The sequence below is a fragment of the Salmo salar genome, unplaced genomic scaffold, assembly GCF_905237065.1.
Source record: "Salmo salar unplaced genomic scaffold, Ssal_v3.1, whole genome shotgun sequence".
Lineage (NCBI taxonomy): Eukaryota > Metazoa > Chordata > Actinopteri > Salmoniformes > Salmonidae > Salmo > Salmo salar.
The window spans coordinates 165,929-187,500 of NW_025550934.1; the positions used below are offsets into that span (position 1 = coordinate 165,929).

General features: G+C 46.5%; 1 protein-coding gene and 2 long non-coding RNA genes across 3 annotated transcripts in view; 1 reads left to right on the forward strand and 2 right to left on the reverse strand.

Moving 5' to 3' along the window:
- Window positions 1-8,125: 8,125 nt before the first annotated feature.
- On the reverse strand, window positions 8,126-9,978 carry LOC123740268 (uncharacterized). The gene is made up of 2 exons (XR_006768266.1): window positions 9,811-9,978; window positions 8,126-9,759 (listed from the first exon to the last, which is right to left on the reverse strand). It is a non-coding gene; the product is annotated as an uncharacterized lncRNA (long non-coding RNA).
- On the forward strand, window positions 9,082-9,734 carry LOC123740270 (uncharacterized). Its single transcript, XR_006768267.1, has 3 exons — window positions 9,082-9,209; window positions 9,288-9,424; window positions 9,626-9,734. It is a non-coding gene; the product is annotated as an uncharacterized lncRNA (long non-coding RNA).
- A 2-nt stretch (window positions 9,979-9,980) lies between the features above and the next one.
- LOC106591438 (14-3-3 protein beta/alpha-A) overlaps window positions 9,981-21,572 on the reverse strand; it is a 26,235-nt gene continuing 14,643 nt past the window's right edge. Inside the window, exons 4-6 of the mRNA XM_045714114.1 lie at window positions 19,278-19,441; window positions 12,178-12,273; window positions 9,981-10,264 (exon numbers count right to left, since the gene is read on the reverse strand). Of these exons, the coding sequence (XP_045570070.1) occupies window positions 10,208-10,264; window positions 12,178-12,273; window positions 19,278-19,441 (317 nt within the window). The 3' untranslated portion in view covers window positions 9,981-10,207. The remainder of the gene's footprint in view (window positions 10,265-12,177; window positions 12,274-19,277; window positions 19,442-21,572) is intronic.

Here is a 21,572-nt window from a genome sequence, read left to right on the forward strand (position 1 = left end):
ACTACTACTGCTAGCTGGTATGAGGGACTAACTTACTTCCACTAGCTAACTACTACTGCTAGCTGGTATGAGGGACTAACTTACTTCCACTAGCTAACTACTACTGCTAGCTGGTATGAGGGACTAACTTACTTCCACTAGCTAACTACTACTGCTAGCTGGTATGAGGGACTAACTTACTTCCACTAGCTAACTACTACTGCTAGCTAGAATGAGGGACTAACTTACTTCCACTAGCTAGCTAGCTACTACTGCTAGCTGGTATGAGGGACTAACTTACTTCCACTAGCTAGTATGAGGGACTAACTTACTTCCACTAGCTAACTACTACTGCTAGCTGGTATGAGGGACTAACTTACTTCCACTAGCTAACTACTACTGCTAGCTAGTATGAGGGACTAACTTACTTCCACTAGCTAGCTACTACTGCTAGCTAGTATGAGGGACTAACTTACTTCCGCTAGCTAACTACTACTGCTAGCTAGTATGAGGGACTAACTTACTTCCACTAGCTAACTACTACTGCTAGCTGGTATGAGGGACTAACTTACTTCCACTAGCTAGCTAGCTACTACTGCTAGCTGGTATGAGGGACTAACTTACTTCCCCTAGCTAGTATGAGTGACTAACTTACTTCCACTAGCTAGCTACTACTGCTAGCTAGTATGAGGGACTAACTTACTTCCGCTAGCTAACTACTACTGCTAGCTAGTATGAGGGACTAACTTACTTCCACTAGCTAACTACTACTGCTAGCTGGTATGAGGGACTAACTTACTTCCACTAGCTAACTACTACTGCTAGCTAGTATGAGGGACTAACTTACTTCCACTAGCTAACTACTACTGCTAGCTGGTATGAGGGACTAACTTACTTCCACTAGCTAGCTACTACTGCTAGCTGGTATGAGGGACTAACTTACTTCCACTAGCTGGTATGAGGGACTAACTTACTTCCACTAGCTAGCTACTACTGCTAGCTAGTATGAGGGACTAACTTACTTCCACTAGCTAACTACTACTGCTAGCTAGTATGAGGGACTAACTTACTTCCACTAGCTAGCATGACTATAGCCAGAAGCCAGGTAGGTCTAGCTAGCTAGCCAGCCTGCTAGCTAGTTAGCAGTAACGTTAGTTGACGAATGCTAGCTAGCCAGGAAGTACAAGCCAACTTTTTGTTGTTGAGTTCGCTCTATGGCATGCTAACTTCTTGACTCTGTGCTGCAGGTCAACCCCAGTGTGGAAACACACCCACAATGCACCATGCTAACTCCATGATAAGTTCAGCATCTTGACTCTGTGCTGCAGGTCAACCCCAGTGTGGAAACACACCCACAATGCACCATGCTAACTCCATGATAAGTTCAGCATCTTGACTCTGTGCTGCAGGTCAACCCCAGTGTGGAAACACACCCACAATGCACCATGCTAACTCCATGATAAGGTAAGCATCTTGACTCTGTGCTGCAGGTCAACCCCAGTGTGGAAACACACCCACAATGCACCATGCTAACTCCATGATAAGGTAAGCATCTTGACTCTGTACTGCAGGTCAACCCCAGTGTGGAAACACACCCACAATGCACCATGCTAACTCCATGATAAGGTAAGCATCTTGACTCTGTGCTGCAGGTCAACCCCAGTGTGGAAACACACCCACAATGCACCATGCTAACTCCATGATAAGGTAAGCATCTTGACTCTGTACTGCAGGTCAACCCCAGTGTGGAAACACACCCACAATGCACCATGCTAACTCCATGATAAGTTCAGCATCTTGACTCTGTGCTGCAGGTCAACCCCAGTGTGGAAACACACCCACAATGCACCATGCTAACTCCATGATAAGTTCAGCATCTTGACTCTGTACTGCAGGTCAACCCCAGTGTGGAAACACACCCACAATGCACCATGCTAACTCCATGATAAGTTCAGCATCTTGACTCTGTGCTGCAGGTCAACCCCAGTGTGGAAACACACCCACAATGCACCATGCTAACTCCATGATAAGGTAAGCATCTTGACTCTGTACTGCAGGTCAACCCCAGTGTGGAAACACACCCACAATGCACCATGCTAACTCCATGATAAGGTAAGCATCTTGACTCTGTGCTGCAGGTCAACCCCAGTGTGGAAACACACCCACAATGCACCATGCTAACTCCATGATAAGGTAAGCATCTTGACTCTGTGCTGCAGGTCAACCCCAGTGTGGAAACACACCCACAATGCACCATGCTAACTCCATGATAAGGTAAGCATCTTGACTCTGTACTGCAGGTCAACCCCAGTGTGGAAACACACCCACAATGCACCATGCTAACTCCATGATAAGGTAAGCATCTTGACTCTGTGCTGCAGGTCAACCCCAGTGTGGAAACACACCCACAATGCACCATGCTAACTCCATGATAAGGTAAGCATCTTGACTCTGTGCTGCAGGTCAACCCCAGTGTGGAAACACACCCACAATGCACCATGCTAACTCCATGATAAGGTAAGCATCTTGACTCTGTGCTGCAGGTCAACCCCAGTGTGGAAACACACCCACAATGCACCATGCTAACTCCATGATAAGTTCAGCATCTTGACTCTGTGCTGCAGGTCAACCCCAGTGTGGAAACACACCCACAATGCACCATGCTAACTCCATGATAAGGTAAGCATCTTGACTCTGTACTGCAGGTCAACCCCAGTGTGGAAACACACCCACAATGCACCATGCTAACTCCATGATAAGGTAAGCATCTTGACTCTGTGCTGCAGGTCAACCCCAGTGTGGAAACACACCCACAATGCACCATGCTAACTCCATGATAAGGTAAGCATCTTGACTCTGTGCTGCAGGTCAACCCCAGTGTGGAAACACACCCACAATGCACCATGCTAACTCCATGATAAGGTAAGCATCTTGACTCTGTGCTGCAGGTCAACCCCAGTGTGGAAACACACCCACAATGCACCATGCTAACTCCATGATAAGGTAAGCATCTTGACTCTGTGCTGCAGGTCAACCCCAGTGTGGAAACACACCCACAATGCACCATGCTAACTCCATGATAAGGTAAGCATCTTGACTCTGTGCTGCAGGTCAACCCCAGTGTGGAAACACACCCACAATGCACCATGATAAGGTAAGCATCTTGACTTCAGCCTGTGGATATAAACAGCCCCAGATCATATATATACACATGAGGAGCTTGCTTCTACACCTGCATGATCGGCTATGAAAAGCCAACTGTTATAATCTCCACCCGGCACAGCCAGAAGAGGACTGGCCACCCCTCATAGCCTGGTTCCTCTCTAGGTTTCTTCCTAGGGTTCTGGCCTTTCTAGGGAGTTTTTCCTAGCCACCCCTCATAGCCTGGTTCCTCTCTAGGTTTCTTCCTAGGTTCTGGCCTTTCTAGGGAGTTTTTCCTAGCCACTGTGCTTCTACACCTGCATTACTTGCTGTTTGGGGGTTTTAGGCTGGGTTTCTGTACAGCAGTTTGAGATATCAGCTGATTGATTGATTGATTGATTGATTGGATATACAGCCCCAGGTCATGATCAGTTCTGCTAGAGAATATTTAAGCATCTACTTGATGAGGTCAGGAAACCCCAATCAATATCCTAACTGTTAAATGTGCCTGGCTTTATAAATAATCTATATATCTCCAGAAATAAGACAGATTGAGTGTTTTGTTTAATAGCCTACTGATTCCGTGAGCACCACGGAATCACGCAACGGCTTGTTAAGGAAACAAGTCATAGCGAGTTTTATGCCGCCTTCAAAATAACTGGGAACTCGAAAATCTCCAACTTCAATGCATTCAAGATAACTGGGAACTCAGGGAGAAAAAAAAAATGGCCATTTTCAATGGTCATCCAACTTGGAATTCCCAAGTTGGAAACACTGGTATCTTTCCAGAGCTTTGACTTTTCCACCTGAAGATCACTGACATTGATTCGTTTTTGTTTGTTTGTTCCCAGTTGTCTTAAAAGCAGCATCCTTCCCTTTGATGATGCACGTTTTGACTTGTGAATGTGAATTTGCGCCGCCTCACTCATCCTCAGCCAATCAGAAAACCGGGCCGGCCCACCTTCGTAGGTCAGTCAAATGCTCAATACAGATTATTATGACAACTGAAAAATGGTGCAAAAGTCACTAATAAAACAGGCCAATGACACGATTATTATTATATATATATATATATATATATATATATATATATATATATATATATATATATTATATATATTTATATATATATATACACTGCTCAAAAAAATAAAGGGAACACTTAAACAACACAATGTAACTCCAAGTCAATCACACTTCTGTGAAATCAAACTGTCCACTTAGGAAGCAACACTGATTGACAATAAATTTCACATGCTGTTGTGCAACTGGAATAGACAACAGGTGGAAATTATAGGCAATTAGCAAGACACCCCCAATAAAGGAGTGGTTCTGCAGGTGGGGACCACAGACCACTTCTCAGTTCCTATGCTTCCTGGCTGATGTTTTGGTCACTTTTGAATGTTGGCGGTGCTTTCACTCTAGTGGTAGCATGAGACGGAGTCTACAACCAACACAAGTGGCTCAGGTAGTGCAGCTCATCCAGGATGGCACATCAATGCGAGCTGTGGCAAGAAGGTTTGCTGTGTCTGTCAGCGTAGTGTCCAGAGCATGGAGGCGCTACCAGGAGACAAGCCAGTACATCAGGAGACGTGGAGGAGGCCGTAGGAGGGCAACAACCCAGCAGCAGGACCGCTACCTCCGCCTTTGTGCAAGGAGGAGCAGGAGAAGCACTGCCAGAGCCCTGCAAAATGACCTCCAGCAGGCCACAAATGTGCATGTGTCTGCTCAAACGGTCAGAAACAGACTCCATGAGGGTGGTATGAGGGCCCGACGTCCACAGGTGGGGGTTGTGCTTACAGCCCAACACCGTGCAGGACGTTTGGCATTTGCTAGAGAACACCAAGATTGGCAAATTCGCCACTGGCGCCCTGTGCTCTTCACAGATGAAAGCAGGTTCACACTGAGCACGTGACAGACATGACAGAGTCTGGAGACGCCGTGGAGAACGTTCTGCTGCCTGCAACATCCTCCAGCATGACCGGTTTGGCGGTGGGTCAGTCATGGTGTGGGATGGCATTTCTTTGGGTGGCCGCACAGCCCTCCATGTGCTCGCCAGAGGTAGCCTGACTGCCATTAGGTACCGAGATGAGATCCTCAGACCCCTTGTGTGACCATATGCTGGTGCGGTTGGCCCTGGGTTCCTCCTAATGCAAGACAATGCTAGACCTCATTTGGCTGGAGTGTGTCAGCAGTTCCTGCAAGAGGAAGGCATTGATGCTATGGACTGGCCCGCCCGTTCCCCAGACCTGAATCCAATTGAGCACATATGGGACATCATGTCTCGCTCCATCCACCAACGCCACGTTGCACCACAGACTGTCCAGGAGTTGGCGGATGCTTTAGTCCAGGTCTGGGGAGACCATCCGCCACCTCATCAGGAGCATGCCCAGGCGTTGTAGGGAGGTCATACAGGCATGTGGAGGCCACACACACTACTGAGCCTCATTTTGACTTGTTTTAAGGACATTACATCAAAGTTGGATCAGCCTGTAGTGTGGTTTTCCACTTTAATTTTGAGTGTGACTCCAAATCCAGACCTCCATGGGTTGATAAATTGGATTTCCATTGATTATTTTTGTGTGATTTTGTTGTCAGCACATTCAACTATGTAAAGAAAAAAGTATTTAATAAGATTATTTCTTTCATTCAGATCTAGGATGTGTTGTTTAAGTGTTCCCTTTATTTTTTGAGCAGTATATATATATACACACACACACATACAATAAGCCACTCATGGTGGCCAATTTATTAGGTACTTGAAAATGTTTCGCTCCTTCAGACAGCGAGTCATGTGGCCATGGCTTGCTAAATAAAGCAGGCAGACAGGCATCGAGGCATTCAGTTACTGTTCTATTGAACGTTAGAATGGGCAACAACTCGTAGGTTCCTCGCCACGGATTGGCTATGGCAGCAGACGACCACACCGGGTTCCACTCCTATCAGAGAAAAACAGGAAGAGGCTCCAGTGGGCACGCGATCATCAACACTGGACAACTGAGGAGTGGAAAAACATTGCCTGCTCCAACGAATCCCGGGTTCCTGTTGTTGTCATGCTGATGACAGTCAGGATTTGGCGTAAGCAGCGTGAGGCCGTGGGCCCCATCCTACCTGGTGTCAACGGTAGAGGCTGGTGGTGGTGGAGTAATGGTGTGGGGAATGTTTTCCTGACACACATTAGGTCCCTTGATATCAATTCAGCAACATTTTCATGACACAAAGAATTCAGGCTGTTCTGGAGTCAAAGGCAGGTCCGATTGGGTGCACCTAGTACACGGAGTATACAAAACAAAGAATACCTGTTCTCTTTCCATGACATAGACTGACCAGGTGAATCCAGGAGAATGCTGTGATCCCTTAAATCCACTTCAATCAGTGTAGATCAGAGCTGACCAACCCTCTTCCTGGAGATCTACTGTTCTGTCGGGTTCATTCCAACCCTCTTCCTGGAGATCTACTGTTCTGTAGGGTTCATTCCAACCCTCTTCCTGGAGATCTACTGTTCTGTCGGGTTCATTCCAACCCTCTTCCTGGAGATCTACTGTTCTGTCGGGTTCATTCCAACCCTCTTCCTGGAGATCTATTGTTCTGTAGGGTTCATTCCAACCCTCTTCCTGGAGATCTACTGTTCTGTCGGGTTCATTCCAACCCTCTTCCTGGAGATCTACTGTTCTGTCGGGTTCATTCCAACCCTCTTCCTGGAGATCTACTGTTCTGTCGGGTTCATTCCAACCCTCTTCCTGGAGATCTACTGTTCTGTCGGGTTCATTCCAACCCTCTTCCTGGAGATCTACTGTTCTGTAGGGTTCATTCCAACCCTCTTCCTGGAGATCTACTGTTCTGTAGGGTTCATTCCAACCCTCTTCCTGGAGATCTACTGTTCTGTCGGGTTCATTCCAACCCTCTTCCTGGAGATCTACTGTTCTGTAGGGTTCATTCCAACCCTCTTCCTGGAGATCTACTGTTCTGTCGGGTTCATTCCAACCCTCTTCCTGGAGATCTACTGTTCTGTAGGGTTCATTCCAACCCTCTACCTGGAGATCTACTGTTCTGTCGGGTTCATTCCAACCCTCTTCCCGGAGATCTACTGTTCTGTCGGGTTCATTCCAACCCTCTTCCTGGAGATCTACTGTTCTGTCGGGTTCATTCCAACCCTCTTCCTGGAGATCTACTGTTCTGTAGGGTTCATTCCAACCCTCTTCCTGGAGATCTACTGTTCTGTCGGGTTCATTCCAACCCTAATTTAGCGTATCTGATTCGGCTAGATAAGGTCTTGTTGAGCAGCTAATAAGTAGAATCAAGTGTGTTAAATTAGGGTCGGACTGAAAACCCACAGGACGGTAGATCTCCAGGAAGAAGGTAGATGAAGGGGTGGAGACCGGTTCAAGAATAATTTTTAAGCCTTGAGATAATTCAGACATGGATTGTGTGTGTGTGTGCCATTCAGAGGATTAATGGGCACGACAATTACTAAGTGCCTTTGAACAGGGTATTGTAGTAGGTGCCAGGCGCACCGGTTTGTGTCAAGAACTGCAACGCTGCTGGGGGTTTTCACACTTCAGTTTCCTGTGTGTATCAAGATTGGTCCACCACCCGAAGGACATCCGGCTAACTTGACACAATTGTGGGGAAGCATTTAAGTCAACATGTGGAATGCTGTCGACACCTTGTGTGAGTGTGTGTGTGTGAGGGGGAGGTTGTTGTTAATGTTTGGTATATTCAGTCTATAACAGGACGACTCCAGACGCGAGTGATTCAGAGAGAACAGTAGTTCCAACCAATAGCCTTGTTTCCTAAAGGAAATACAGTGTTTTGTTTGTGTGAACCAGCCAACCTGGACTGTTTGCAGTATGAAGACCCCTTTCATTACACACTCTGGATTAATCACGGGACCGATAGATTGGGTCACGGAGTTGCCAGATTTGTGATTTCTTACCAAAAGGTGTGAGGAGGGAAAAAAAGGAGGGCTAAAATAATTCAGATCGGACAACATAAAAAAAAAAACACTTTTAAATTATCTTTTTAATTCCACATACATGAAATAACATTTCCCTCCAGATAAACAGTTATGCTTGGGTGTTTTGTATGAAAATTCCAAAAAGGACATGGACAAAGACAGACAGACAGCCAGCCAGACAGCCAGACAGACAGCCAGCCAGCCAGACAGCCAGCCCAAAACCAACCACCTCCCCTTTCTCCCCGTTAACTAGTTCTTAACCACAAGTATCAAAATAAAACATTAAATGAAAATAAAAAAACCTTTTAACTGGAAGAGAGAAAAAGCCAAAAAACTAGATAAGTACATGGGGAAATTCTTCCTGCTCTGCTGGTTTAAAACAGTCCAAGTATTAGGAGTGTCCTTTGTTCTAGACTCCCCCCCCCCCCCCCATACCTCCTAATTGACACAGAAATACAAATGACGTTAGCAGGTCAGTCAAACTGAAGAATAAGAAGCTGGTGCAGTCTAGTGACAGTTTATGGAATGTAACATTTCTATCCAAGGTTTCCTCTCAAACAGAACCCTATCCCCCCCTATATATAGTGCACAGGTGTTAGGCCACGGCCCATAGGGTCCTGGTCTAAAAGTAGTGTACTATATAGGGAATTAGGGTGCTATTTAGGGAGCAAACACAACAACCCCACCAAAAATCGATAAGACGCCTCAGGACGATCCCCTAATGCTCCTGCCGCCAGTCGCCTGGCTACAGACTAAAACCGCTCGCTGCTGCCTCCTCCAATCAGGAGAGACTGATGTCGAACCACAAAATGAATCAAGCAATGTTGTCAAGCACAAGATCATTACCCTGAACACAGGTGGTGAGTCGACCAGGCCAATTCACTACCTGAACACAGGTGGTGAGTCGACCAGGCCAATTCACTACCTGAACACAGGTGGTGAGTCGACCAGGCCAATTCACTACCTGAAGACAGGTGGTGAGTCGACCAGGCCAATTCACTACCTGAAGACAGGTGGTGAGTCGACCAGGCCAATTCACTACCTGAACACAGGTGGTGAGTCGACCAGGTTAATATTCCCAACCTGAACACAGGTGGTGAGTCGACCAGGTTAATTCACTACCTGAACACAGGTGGTGAGTCGACCAGGCCAATTCACTACCTGAAGACAGGTGGTGAGTCGACCAGGCCAATTCACTACCTGAACACAGGTGGTGAGTCGACCAGGTTAATATTCCCAACCTGAACACAGGTGGTGAGTCGACCAGGTTAATATTCCCAACCTGAACACAGGTGGTGAGTCGACCAGGTTAATTCACTACCTGAACACAGGTGGTGAGTCGACCAGGTTAATATTCCCAACCTGAACACAGGTGGTGAGTCGACCAGGTTAATATTCCCAACCTGAACACAGGTGGTGAGTCGACCAGGTTAATTCACTACCTGAACACAGGTGGTGAGTCGACTAGGTTAATATTCCCAACCTGAACACAGGTGGTGAGTCGACCAGGTTAATTCACTACCTGAACACAGGTGGTGAGTCGACCAGGTTAATTCACAACCTGAACTTGCCACATTGCCTGAGTTAAGAGCTTTCCCCCCCCACCCTTCAACATGCATGTAAGACCCTATTCATCGCCCACAAATAATTATACACTCAGTAGACAAGTCCCTCACCTCAACCTACCATACTGTACGTCCCCACCAAACCCCTCCCACAACCCTCACCTCAACCTACCATACTGTACGTCCCCACCAAACCCCTCCCACAACCCTCACCTCAACCTACCATACTGTACGTCCCCACCAAACCCCTCCCACAACCCTCACCTCAACCTACCATACTGTACGTCCCCACCAAACCCCTCCCACAACCCTCACCTCAACCTACCATACTGTACGTCCCCCACCAAACCCCTCCCACAACCAAGTCCTGGAAAGCAGACCCCCACCCCAACAATGATTCCCGAGAGAAGAGTAAAGGTATGGAGGTGTGAGACGACGTGACAGACAGAACTAAAGAGAGGCGTTGGGCGGGATGAGGCGGTCAGTCCGTCTGTCTCAGCGTTGATAGGTAGAGGATGATGACAGTCAGTCAGACAGACAGACAGACCAGGGAACAGGGACCAGGTCAGTCTCGACCCTCCTCAGCATCCTCTCCATCTCCCTGGTTGTCTGAGGTCCACAGCTACAGGGACACAGAGATGAGCGAGTGGGGACACAGAGATGAGCGAGTGGGGAGACAGAGATGAGCGAGTGGGGAGACAGAGATGAGAGAGGGGAGACAGAGATGAGAGAGGGGAGACAGAGATGAGAGAGGGGAGACAGAGATGAGAGAGGGGAGACAGAGATGAGAGAGGGGAGACAGATGAGAGAGGGGAGACAGGGATGAGAGAGGGGAGACAGGGATGAGAGAGGGGAGACAGAGATGAGAGAGGGGAGACAGGGATGAGAGAGGGGAGACAGGGATGAGAGAGGGGAGACAGAGATGAGAGAGGGGAGACAGATGAGAGAGGGGAGACAGAGATGAGAGAGGGGAGACAGAGATGAGAGAGGGGAGACAGAGATGAGAGAGGGGAGACAGAGATGAGAGAGGGGAGACAGATGAGAGAGGGGAGACAGATGAGAGAGGGGAGACAGGGATGAGAGAGGGGAGACAGGGATGAGAGAGGGGACAGGGATGAGAGAGAGGACAGAGGGGACAGGGATGAGAGAGAGGACAGAGGGGACAGGGATGAGAGAGAGGACAGAGGGGACAGGGATGAGCGAGGGGACAGGGATGAGCGAGGGGACAGGGATGAGCGAGGGGACAGGGATGAGCGAGGGGACAGGGATGAGAGAGGGGACAGGGATGAGAGAGGGGACAGGGATGAGAGAGGGGACAGGGATGAGAGAGGGGACAGGGATGAGAGAGGGGACAGGGATGAGCGAGGGGACAGGGATGAGCGAGGGGACAGGGATGAGAGAGGGGACAGGGATGAGCGAGAGGACAGGGATGAGCGAGAGGACAGGGATGAGAGAGAGGACAGGGATGAGCGAGAGGACAGGGATGAGAGAGAGGACAGGGATGAGAGAGAGGACAGGGATGAGAGAGAGGACAGGGATGAGAGAGAGGACAGGGATGAGAGAGAGGACAGGGATGAGAGAGGGGACAGGGATGAGAGAGGGGACAGGGATGAGAGAGGGGACAGGGATGACAGAGAGGACAGGGATGACAGAGAGGACAGGGATGACAGAGAGGACAGAGAGGACAGGGATGAGAGAGAGGACAGAGATGACAGGGATTAACAACATGTTCAAAAAGACACTGTAGGTCAACATTCACATTTAGCAGACTCTCTGATCCAGAGCCACTACAGTAGTGAGTCATTTAGTAGACTCTCTGATCCAGAGCCACTACAGTAGTGAGTCATTTAGCAGACTCTCTGATCCAGAACCACTACAGTAGTGAGTCATTTAGTAGACTCTCTGATCCAGAGCCACTACAGTAGTGAGTCATTTAGCAGACTCTCTGATCCAGAACCACTACAGTAGTGAGTCATTTAGCAGACTCTCTGATCCAGAGCCACTACAGTAGTGAGTCATTTAGCAGACTCTCTGATCCAGAACCACTACAGTAGTGAGTCATTTAGCAGACTCTCTGATCCAGAGCCACTACAGTAGTGAGTCATTTAGCAGACTCTCTGATCCAGAGCCACTACAGTAGTGAGTCATTTAGCAGAGCCACTTACAGTAGTGAGTCATTTAGCAGACTCTCTGATCCAGAGCCACTACAGTAGTGAGTCATTTAGCAGAGCCACTTACAGCAGTGAGTCATTTAGCAGAGCCACTACTGTAGTGAGTCATTTAGCAGAGCCACTTACAGCAGTGAGTCATTTAGCAGAGCCACTTACAGCAGTGAGTCATTTAGCAGACTCACTACTGTAGTGAGCAGAGTGCATACATTTTCATATTTGTTCCTACCGGGAACACAGGTTACATCGCTTCTCTACCTTTGTCTCAGGAATATGTGACCAAAAAGGGAGACACCAGTAACTCTCCTACATCATGAAGTCAACCCAGCGACAGCAGGGAAGTAGGATTTTAATACATGACACTTACTGTCAAGTTATCTCTCAGTAGCTGCATGATCAAGGTGCTGTCTTTGTAAGAGTCTTCACTCAGAGAATCCAGCTCTGCAATAGCGTCATCGAAAGCCTGCAGGAGAACAGAAGTTAACATTAAAAAATATTTTTTTTAAATCACAGTGTTGTTGTTCATTTCATATTGATGACTGTACATTGTTGTTTGGGTTTGGAGTTGGCGAGGATGGAATCTCTCGCTGTTACTTGGTCACGTGACATTAAAACTTGGTAGGACAGAGGGACCACGCTAGCTAGAACCTTCTCCCCTCGCCTCTGATAGGCCAAAAAAAGCATTTCCCGATGTCCTTCATCAGGTTCGCCCGTAGGTAACGTGTGGACAAAAACCGGGTGCTTCACAAAGCACGATCAAATTAATTAGCCAGCTACAGTAATTTTGAGAAACATTAAGAAAGTTTGGTTAATTTGACCAACAAAAATTAATTAAAACAGACCAGTTATCTACCTTCGATAAGCAGCTAGTTAGCTCTCATACCAATGTCAAGTCTTTCTGAACTAATATCTGACTAACTCAGAAATATGAAGTTATTTCAGAATGAAAGTTAACTGGCTGATGCATCATGCTCTGACGTTATGCTAGCTAGCTATCCCCAGTTAGATAATGCTCTGTGACGTTACGCTAGCTAGCTATCCCCAGTTAGATAATGCTCTGTGACGTTACGCTAGCTAGCTATCCCCAGTTAGATAATGCTCTGTGACGTTACGCTAGCTAGCTATCCCCAGTTAGATAATGCTCTGTGACGTTACGCTAGCTAGCTATCCCCAGTTAGATAATGCTCTGTGACGTTACGCTAGCTAGCTATCCCCAGTTAGATAATGCTCTGTGACGTTACGCTAGCTAGCTATCCCCAGTTAGATAATGCTCTGTGACGTTACGCTAGCTAGCTATCCCCAGTTAGATAATGCTCTGTGACGTTACGCTAGCTAGCTATCCCCAGTTAGATAATGCTCTGTGACGTTACGCTAGCTAGCTATCCCCAGTTAGATAATGCTCTGTGACGTTACGCTAGCTAGCTATCCCCAGTTAGATAATGCTCTGTGACGTTACGCTAGCTAGCTATCCCCAGTTAGATAATGCTCTGTGACGTTACGCTAGCTAGCTATCCCCAGTTAGATAATGCTCTGTGACGTTACGCTAGCTAGCTATCCCCAGTTAGATAATGCTCTGTGACGTTACGTTAGCTAGCTATCCCCAGTTAGATAATGCTCTGTGACGTTACGTTAGCTAGCTATCCCCAGTTAGATAATGCTCTGTGACGTTACGCTAGCTAGCTATCCCCAGTTAGATAATGCTCTGTGACGTTACGTTAGCTAGCTGTCCCCAGTTAGATAATGCTGTTATGCTAGCTAGCTATCCCCAGTTAGATAATGCTCTGTGACGTTATGCTAGCTAGCTATCCCCAGTTAGATAATGATCTGACGTTATGCTAGCTAGCTATCCCCAGTTAGATAATGATCTGACGTTATGCTAGCTAGCTATCCCCAGTTAGATAATGATCTGACGTTACGCTAGCTAGCTATCCCCAGTTAGATAATGCTCTGTGACGTTACGTTAGCTAGCTATCCCCAGTTAGATAATGCTCTGTGACGTTACGCTAGCTAGCTATCCCCAGTTAGATAATGCTCTGTGACGTTACGTTAGCTAGCTGTCCCCAGTTAGATAATGCTGTTATGCTAGCTAGCTATCCCCAGTTAGATAATGCTCTGTGACGTTACGCTAGCTAGCTATCCCCAGTTAGATAATGCTCTGTGACGTTACGCTAGCTATCCCCAGTTAGATAATGCTCTGTGACGTTACGTTAGCTAGCTATCCCCAGTTAGATAATGCTCTGTGACGTTACGTTAGCTAGCTATCCCCAGTTAGATAATGCTCTGTGACGTTACGCTAGCTAGCTATCCCCAGTTAGATAATGCTCTGTGACGTTACGTTAGCTAGCTGTCCCCAGTTAGATAATGCTGTTATGCTAGCTAGCTATCCCCAGTTAGATAATGCTCTGTGACGTTATGCTAGCTAGCTATCCCCAGTTAGATAATGCTCTGTGACGTTATGTTAGCTAGCTATCCCCAGTTAGATAATGCTCTGTGATGTTATGCTAGCTAGCTATCCCCAGTTAGATAATGCTCTGTTATGTTAGTTAGCTAGCTATCCCCAGTTAGATAATGCTCTGTGACGTTACGTTAGCTAGCTATCCCCAGAGCCACAATGTCAATATGGTGTAGACCGTAAAAAGCTATGAAAACAAAAAATGTGTCTTTTGAGTCTTAAGGTTAACCATAAGGTTAACAGTGTAGTTAATGGTAAGTTTAAAAATCACATTTTAAGAAGAGAAACTTTAAAAAAACGACTTTGTAGCGGTGGTAACTAGGCACGACCGTTGTCCCTGGTTGCGTTCGTCCGTGAGGCTCGTTCTAAACAGGATCGTCTAAGTTGTTCAAAATGGCGGCAGTATGCGCTGCACTGGTCTTTCGCCTTTTTGACACGTGACAAGTGAAATAGGTGTATTTATGCAGTTGTTCAAAATGCACAGATCGCTTTATATACATCCATCTCTCTTCTCAAAAGAAACTATCGGTAGTTTGAAAACTTGGCCTCATATATTTCTGTCATGCTGCTTTGCTGACAATTCTAACTACTAGTGCTGAGCGATTAGTGCATTTGGGAGGTCGGTTCGGTTTGCATTGTAATTTAAAACAAAAAAACATTTAAATCACGTTTTCTATTTCGGTTTTGATTATTTGGATTGAATGCTGTAACACAGAATAAAACAATTTTATAAAAATCCCATGGATGGTGGTGACGGCCCATTTGTTATTTCTTATCACTTATCAACATTACTTAAGAATATTTCAGTTGTGTATATTACATTTTTTTTCTTTGAAGACTTTATTATTCCATGTCATCATCTCGTCTCTATAGAGCTGCTGCCAATGCCGTCCATTTTGTAGTTTTCCCCCCAAAGTAAATAAGGCAGACTTTTAAACGGCCGATTATCAACAATCGATCACGTAGATCATGTATTTTCAGGTAGAGATACCTTGAAGCCACAGCTATGTCCCCTCATGATCATGTATTTTCAGGTAGAGATACCTTGAAGCCACAGCTACGTCCCCTCATGATCATGTATTTTCAGGTAGAGATACCTTGAAGCCACAGCTACCCTCTACGTCCCCTCATGATCATGTATTTTCAGGTAGAGATACCTTGAAGCCACAGCTACCCTCTACGTCCCCTCATGATCATGTATTTTCAGGTAGAGATACCTTGAAGCCACAGCTACCCTCTACGTCCCCTCATGATCATGTATTTTCAGGTAGAGATACCTTGAAGCCACAGCTACGTCCCCTCATGATCGTGCATGACCGTCTATTCTGCAGCAGGTTTTAAAAAGACAAGGACACTGAACAAAAATATATAAAAAAAAAAACAATTTCAACGATGTTACAGTTCGTAAAGTTCGTTTAAAAGAAAATCACTCAATTGAAATCAATTCACTAGGCCCTAATCTATGGATTTCACATGACTGGGAATACAGATATGAATCTGTTGGTCACAGATACCAACAACAACAACAAAAAGGTAGGGGGCGTGGATCAGAAAACCAGTCAGTATCTGGTGTGACCACCATTTGCCTCATGCAGCGCGACACATCTCCTTCACATAGAGTTGATCAGGCTGTTGATTGTGGCCTGGGGAATGTTGGCCCACTCTTTCAATGGCTGTGCAAATGACATGTCTGGTGAGTATGCAGGTCATGGAAGAACTGGGACATTTTCAGCTTCCAGGAATTGCGTACAGATCCTTGTGACATGGGGGGGCCGTGGATTATCACGCTGAAACATGAGGTGATGGAGGAGGACGAATGGCACGACAACGGGGCATCAGGATCTCGTCAAATTGCCATCAATGAAATGCAATTGTGTTCGTTGTCCGTAGCTTACGCCTGGTCCATACCATAACTCCACCATGGGGCACTCTGTTCACAATGTTGACATCAGTAAACCTCTCGCCCCACACAACGCCGTACTACCCGGTACAGTTAAAACCAGAATGAATCCGTGAAGAGCACACTTCTCCAGCGTACCAGTGGCCATCAAAAGGTGAGCATTTCCCCACTGGAGTCGGTTACGACGCCGAACTGCAGTCAGGTCAAGACCCTGGTGAGGACGACGAGCAACGCAGATGAGCTTCCCTGAGACGGTTTCTGACCGTTTGAGCAGAGATTCTTCGTTTGTGTAAACACAGAGTTTCATCAGCTGTCCGGGTGGCTGGTCTCAGATGATCCCCGAGGTGAAGAAGCAGGATGTGGAGGTCCTGGGCTGGCGTGGTTACACGTGGTCTGAGAGGCCGATTGGACGTAATGCAAACATTTTCTAAAACGACATTGGTAGAAACATTTCTACGTGGCAGAAAAATTAACATAAATTGTGTTTTATGACAAAACTGCACATTTTAGAGTGGCCTTTTATTGTCCCCCAGCACAAGGTGCACCTGTGTAATGATCATGCCGTTTAACCTGTCTGGGCTAGGGGGCAGTATTTTCACGGCCGGATGAAAAACGTACCCAATTTAAAACAGGTTACTACTCTGGCCCAGAAACTAGAATATACATATTATTAGTAGATTTGGATAGAAAACACTCTGAAGTTTCTAAAACTGTTTGAATGGTGTCTGAGTATAACAGAACTCATATGGCAGGCAAAAACCTGAGAAAAAGTCAACCAGGAAGTGGAGGATCTGAGAATTGTAGTTCTTTCTAGTCCCTTTCGGTTACGTTGCACTTCCTAAGGCTTCCATTGGCTGTCAACAGCCTTCAGAAAGTTGTTTCAGCATTCTCCTGTCACTGGGCAGATAATAGGAGCTCAGTTACTGAGTGGACTGCCTGGCAACAAAGGGATTGGATATGCGCGGTCACGCTGTTCCTTCTTTTTCTCCTTGAATTAATACGCTATTGTCCGGTTGGAATATTATCGCAACTTTACGTTAAAAATACCATAAAGATTTATTTTAAAAAGCGTTTGACATGCTTCTACGTACGGTAATGGAACATTTAGACCGTCTCTGGTACCGCGCTCGCGTGTTATGCCTTTGTATAGTGCTCTGAACGCACGAACAAAATGGAGGTATTTGGACATAAATATGGATTATTTTCAAACAAAAACAACATTTCTTGTGGAAGTAGCAGTCCTGGGAGTGCATTCCGACAAAGATCAGCAAAGGTAAGAGAATATTTCTAATAGTAATTCTGAGTTTAGGTTGCCCCGAACTTGGCGGGTGTCTGTATAGCTCGCTGTGATGGCTGAGCTATGTACTCAGAATATTGAATAATGTGCTTTCTCCGTAAAGCTATTTTAAAATCTGACACAGCGGTTGCATCCAGGAGTAGTCCATCTATAATTCTTTAAATAATTGTTATATATTTTGTCAACGTTTACGATGAGTATTTTTGTAAATTGATGTGCTCATTCACCGGAAGTTTTGGTGGGAATACATTTTCTTAACATCACGCGCCAATGTAAAATGCCGTTTTTGGATATAAATATGAACTTGGATTGAACAAAACATACATGTATTGTGTAACATGATGTCCTAGGAGTGTCATCTGATGAAGATCATCAAAAGGTTAGTGCTACATTTAGCTGTGGTTTTGGGTTTTATTGACACATGTCCTTGCTTGGAAAATGGCTGTGTGATTATTTTTGTCTATGTACTCTCCTAACATAATCTAATGTTTTGCTTTCGCTGTAAAGCCTTTTTGAAAATCGGACAATGTGGTTACATCAAGGAGAAGTGTATCTTTAAAATGGTGTAAAATAGTTGTATGTTTGAGAAAGTTTAATTATGACATTTTGTCGTTTTTTTTTATTTGCCGCCCTGATATTTCACTGGCTGTGTCCCGCAGGTGGGACGCTAGTCCACGTAGCCCTGAGAAGTTAATCAGCTTCTTGATATACCACACCTGTCAGGTGGATGGATTATCTTGGCAAAGGAGAAATACTAACAGGGATGTAAACAAATTTGTGCACAAAATTAGAGAGAAATCAGCTTTTTTGTGCGTATGGGACATTTCTGGGATCTTTTATTTCAGCTCATGAAACATGAGACCAACACTTTACATGTTGTGTTTCTATTGTTGTTCAGTATAGGATGCGCAATGGATTATTATCATTGTAGTTAATTACCACATTTTAATGTGCTAAACTATGTATAATACTGGCCTGTTGGAAACTACAACTCCCTACTACATCGCACAGTTCAGGCTGGATCTGATTTATCTCTAGAGAAACTACAACTCCCTACTACATCGCACAGTTCAGGCTGGATCTGATTTATCTCTAGAGAAACTACAACTCCCTACTACATCGCACAGTTCAGGCTGGATCTGATTTATCTCTAGAGAAACTACAACTCCCTACTACATCACACAGTTCAGGCTGGATCTGATTTATCTCTAGAGAAACTACAACTCCCTACTACATCACACAGTTCAGGCTGGATCTGATTTATCTCTAGAGAAACTACAACTCCCTACTACAACGTGGCATTGAGCTCATATAATTAAAAAAATATATTGAATATTGAAATGTAACGAAATATTGGTTAATCGCTCAGCACCACCAACCAAATCACGCCCTGGGTATTCAGCCAATCAGTGTCCGCAGCAGTCACATGCGCCGAATACAACAGGTGTAGACTTTACCGTGAGCTGCTTACTTACAATAATGAGACTATAAACAAGGAGTACCAGTACAAAGGCCCCCACGGGCGGCGACCGCGCCCCACGGCGGCGACCCCGCGCCCCACGGCGGCGACCCGCGTCCCCACGGCGGCGACCCGCGTCCCCACGGCGGCGACCCCGCGTCCCCACGGCGGCGACCGCGCCGGCCCGCGTCCCTACGGCAGCGACCCCACATTTCACAGGGTCACTCCAATCCCAACCCAGGCACCCACGGCCCGTTTGAAAACAACCCTCGCGACCCACCAGCTGAGACTCGCCGCCCTATCAGGACTGTCCGCCCATCATCGAGCGGCCATCTTGGACGGGGCTGATAATCACATACCGTCTTGGCCAGTTTGCAGGCCTGCTCGGGGGAGTTGAGGATCTCGTAATAGAAGACGGAGAAGTTGAGAGCCAGACCCAGACGAATCGGATGGGTGGGCTGCATGTCCTTCTTGCTGATCTCAAACGCATCCTTGTAGGCCTCCTGGGAGTTACCGATGATGGCTGGAGAGACGAGAGAGAGAGAGAGAGAGAAAAAGATTAGAAATATACTATTTTAAATAAAATTCATCACATCAACAGTCATTTTTTGCTGAATAAATATTTCAGACAGTTTTCCCGTCTTTAAGATCAGAAATTATAACTCCACCCTTCAAAAAAACTATAAAACTTTAAAAAACTAAAGAGAAAGAAAAATGGATGCCTGTTGTGGTCTGGAAGTAACGTCTGTAGCCAGTGAGTCAAAGCGATAACGTTATGGTGGTGGTAAAGGTGGACGGGACCGTAGGCCTACGAGGAGCATTAAGTTCAGGTCTATTTCCTGTTCCAGTTACACAGAGGTGGAGACGAGACGATGTCTTTCCACTGTGCAGCTCAACGCAACAGACTGACAACTAAGAGGAACTGAGCCCTGCTGCAACTTCCTGTTCACACGTTCTCTCTCTCTGACGAGCGTCTACTGGTCCTCCCCCTCACAGCTTCCTTCAGTCACTAGAACCAGCCTCCCCTCACAGCTTCCTTCAGTCACTAGAACCAGCCTCCCCTCACAGCTTCCTTCAGTCACTAGAACCAGCCTCCCCTCACAGCTTCCTTCAGTCACTAGAACCAGCCTCCCCTCACAGCTTCCTTCAGTCACTAGAACCAGCCTCCCCTCACAGCTTCCTTCAGTCACTAGAACCAGCCTCCCTCACAGCTTCCTTCAGTCACTAGAACCAGCCTCCCCTCACAGCTTCCTTCAGTCACTAGAACCAGCCTCTACTGGCCTCCCCTCACAGCTTCCTTCAGTCACTAGAACCAGCCTCCCCTCACAGCTTCCTTCAGTCACTAGAACCAGCCTCCCCTCACAGCTTCCTTCAGTCACTAGAACCAGCCTCCCCTCACAGCTTCCTTCAGTCACTAGAACCAGCCTCTACGGGCCTCCCAGCCGTCTGAACCACTCAGCAAGCCGATACCACTCCACAACTCCACCGCTAGCCGTTACCACTCCACCGCTAGCCGTTACCACTCCACAACTACACCGCTAGCCGTTACCACTCCACAACTACACCGCTAGCCGTTACCACTCCACAACTACACCGCTAGCCGTTACCACTCCACAACTACACCGCTAGCCGTTACCACTCCACAACTACACCGCTAGCCGTTACCACTCCACAACTACACCGCTAGCCGTTACCACTCCACAACTACACCGCTAGCCGTTACCACTCCACAACTACACCGCTAGCCGTTACCACTCCAACTACACCGCTAGCCGTTACCACTCCACAACTACACCGCTAGCCGTTACCACTCCACAACTACACCGCTAGCCGATACCACTCCACAACTACACCGCTAGCCGTTACCACTCCACAACTACACCGCTAGCCGTTACCACTCCACAACTACACCGCTAGCCGTTACCACTCCACAACTACACCGCTAGCCGTTACCACTCCACAGCTACACTGCTAGCTGTTACCACTCCACAACTACACTGCTAGCTGTTACCCAGCCATCTGAAACAATCATTTCATGAATGGTGGAGAAGCGGCTAGCTGTGGAATTATGTTAACCTGTTATGGCTAGGGGGCAGTATTTTCACGGCCGGATAAAAAAAAAAACGTACCCGATTTAATCTGATTATTACTCCTGCCCAGAAACTAGAATATGCATATAATTATTCGCTTTGGATAGAAAACACTCCAAAGTTTCTAAAACTGTTTGAATGGTGTCTGTGAGTATAACAGAACTCATATGGCAGGCCAAAACCTGAGACGATTCCATACAGGAAGTGCCCTGTCTGACCATTTCTTGGCCTTCTTGATTATCTCTATCCATTACAGAGGATCTCTGCTGTTACGTGACACTTCCTACGGCTCCCATGGGCTCTCAGAAGGCGGCAAAAAGCTGAATCGTGGCTTTGCAGGCCCTGGCTGAAAAACATTAGCGCGTTTGGATAGTGGCTGGTCACAGTACTGTGAGACTCAGGCTCGTGCACGAGGGGATCCCATGCTTTTATTTTCTCTCTCTTTGTACGTATACACGCTTTCCCGGTCGGAATATTTTAGCTTTTTTTTTACGAGAAAAATTGCATAAAAATTGATTTTAAACAGCGGTTGACATGCTTCGAAGTACGGTAATGGAATATTTA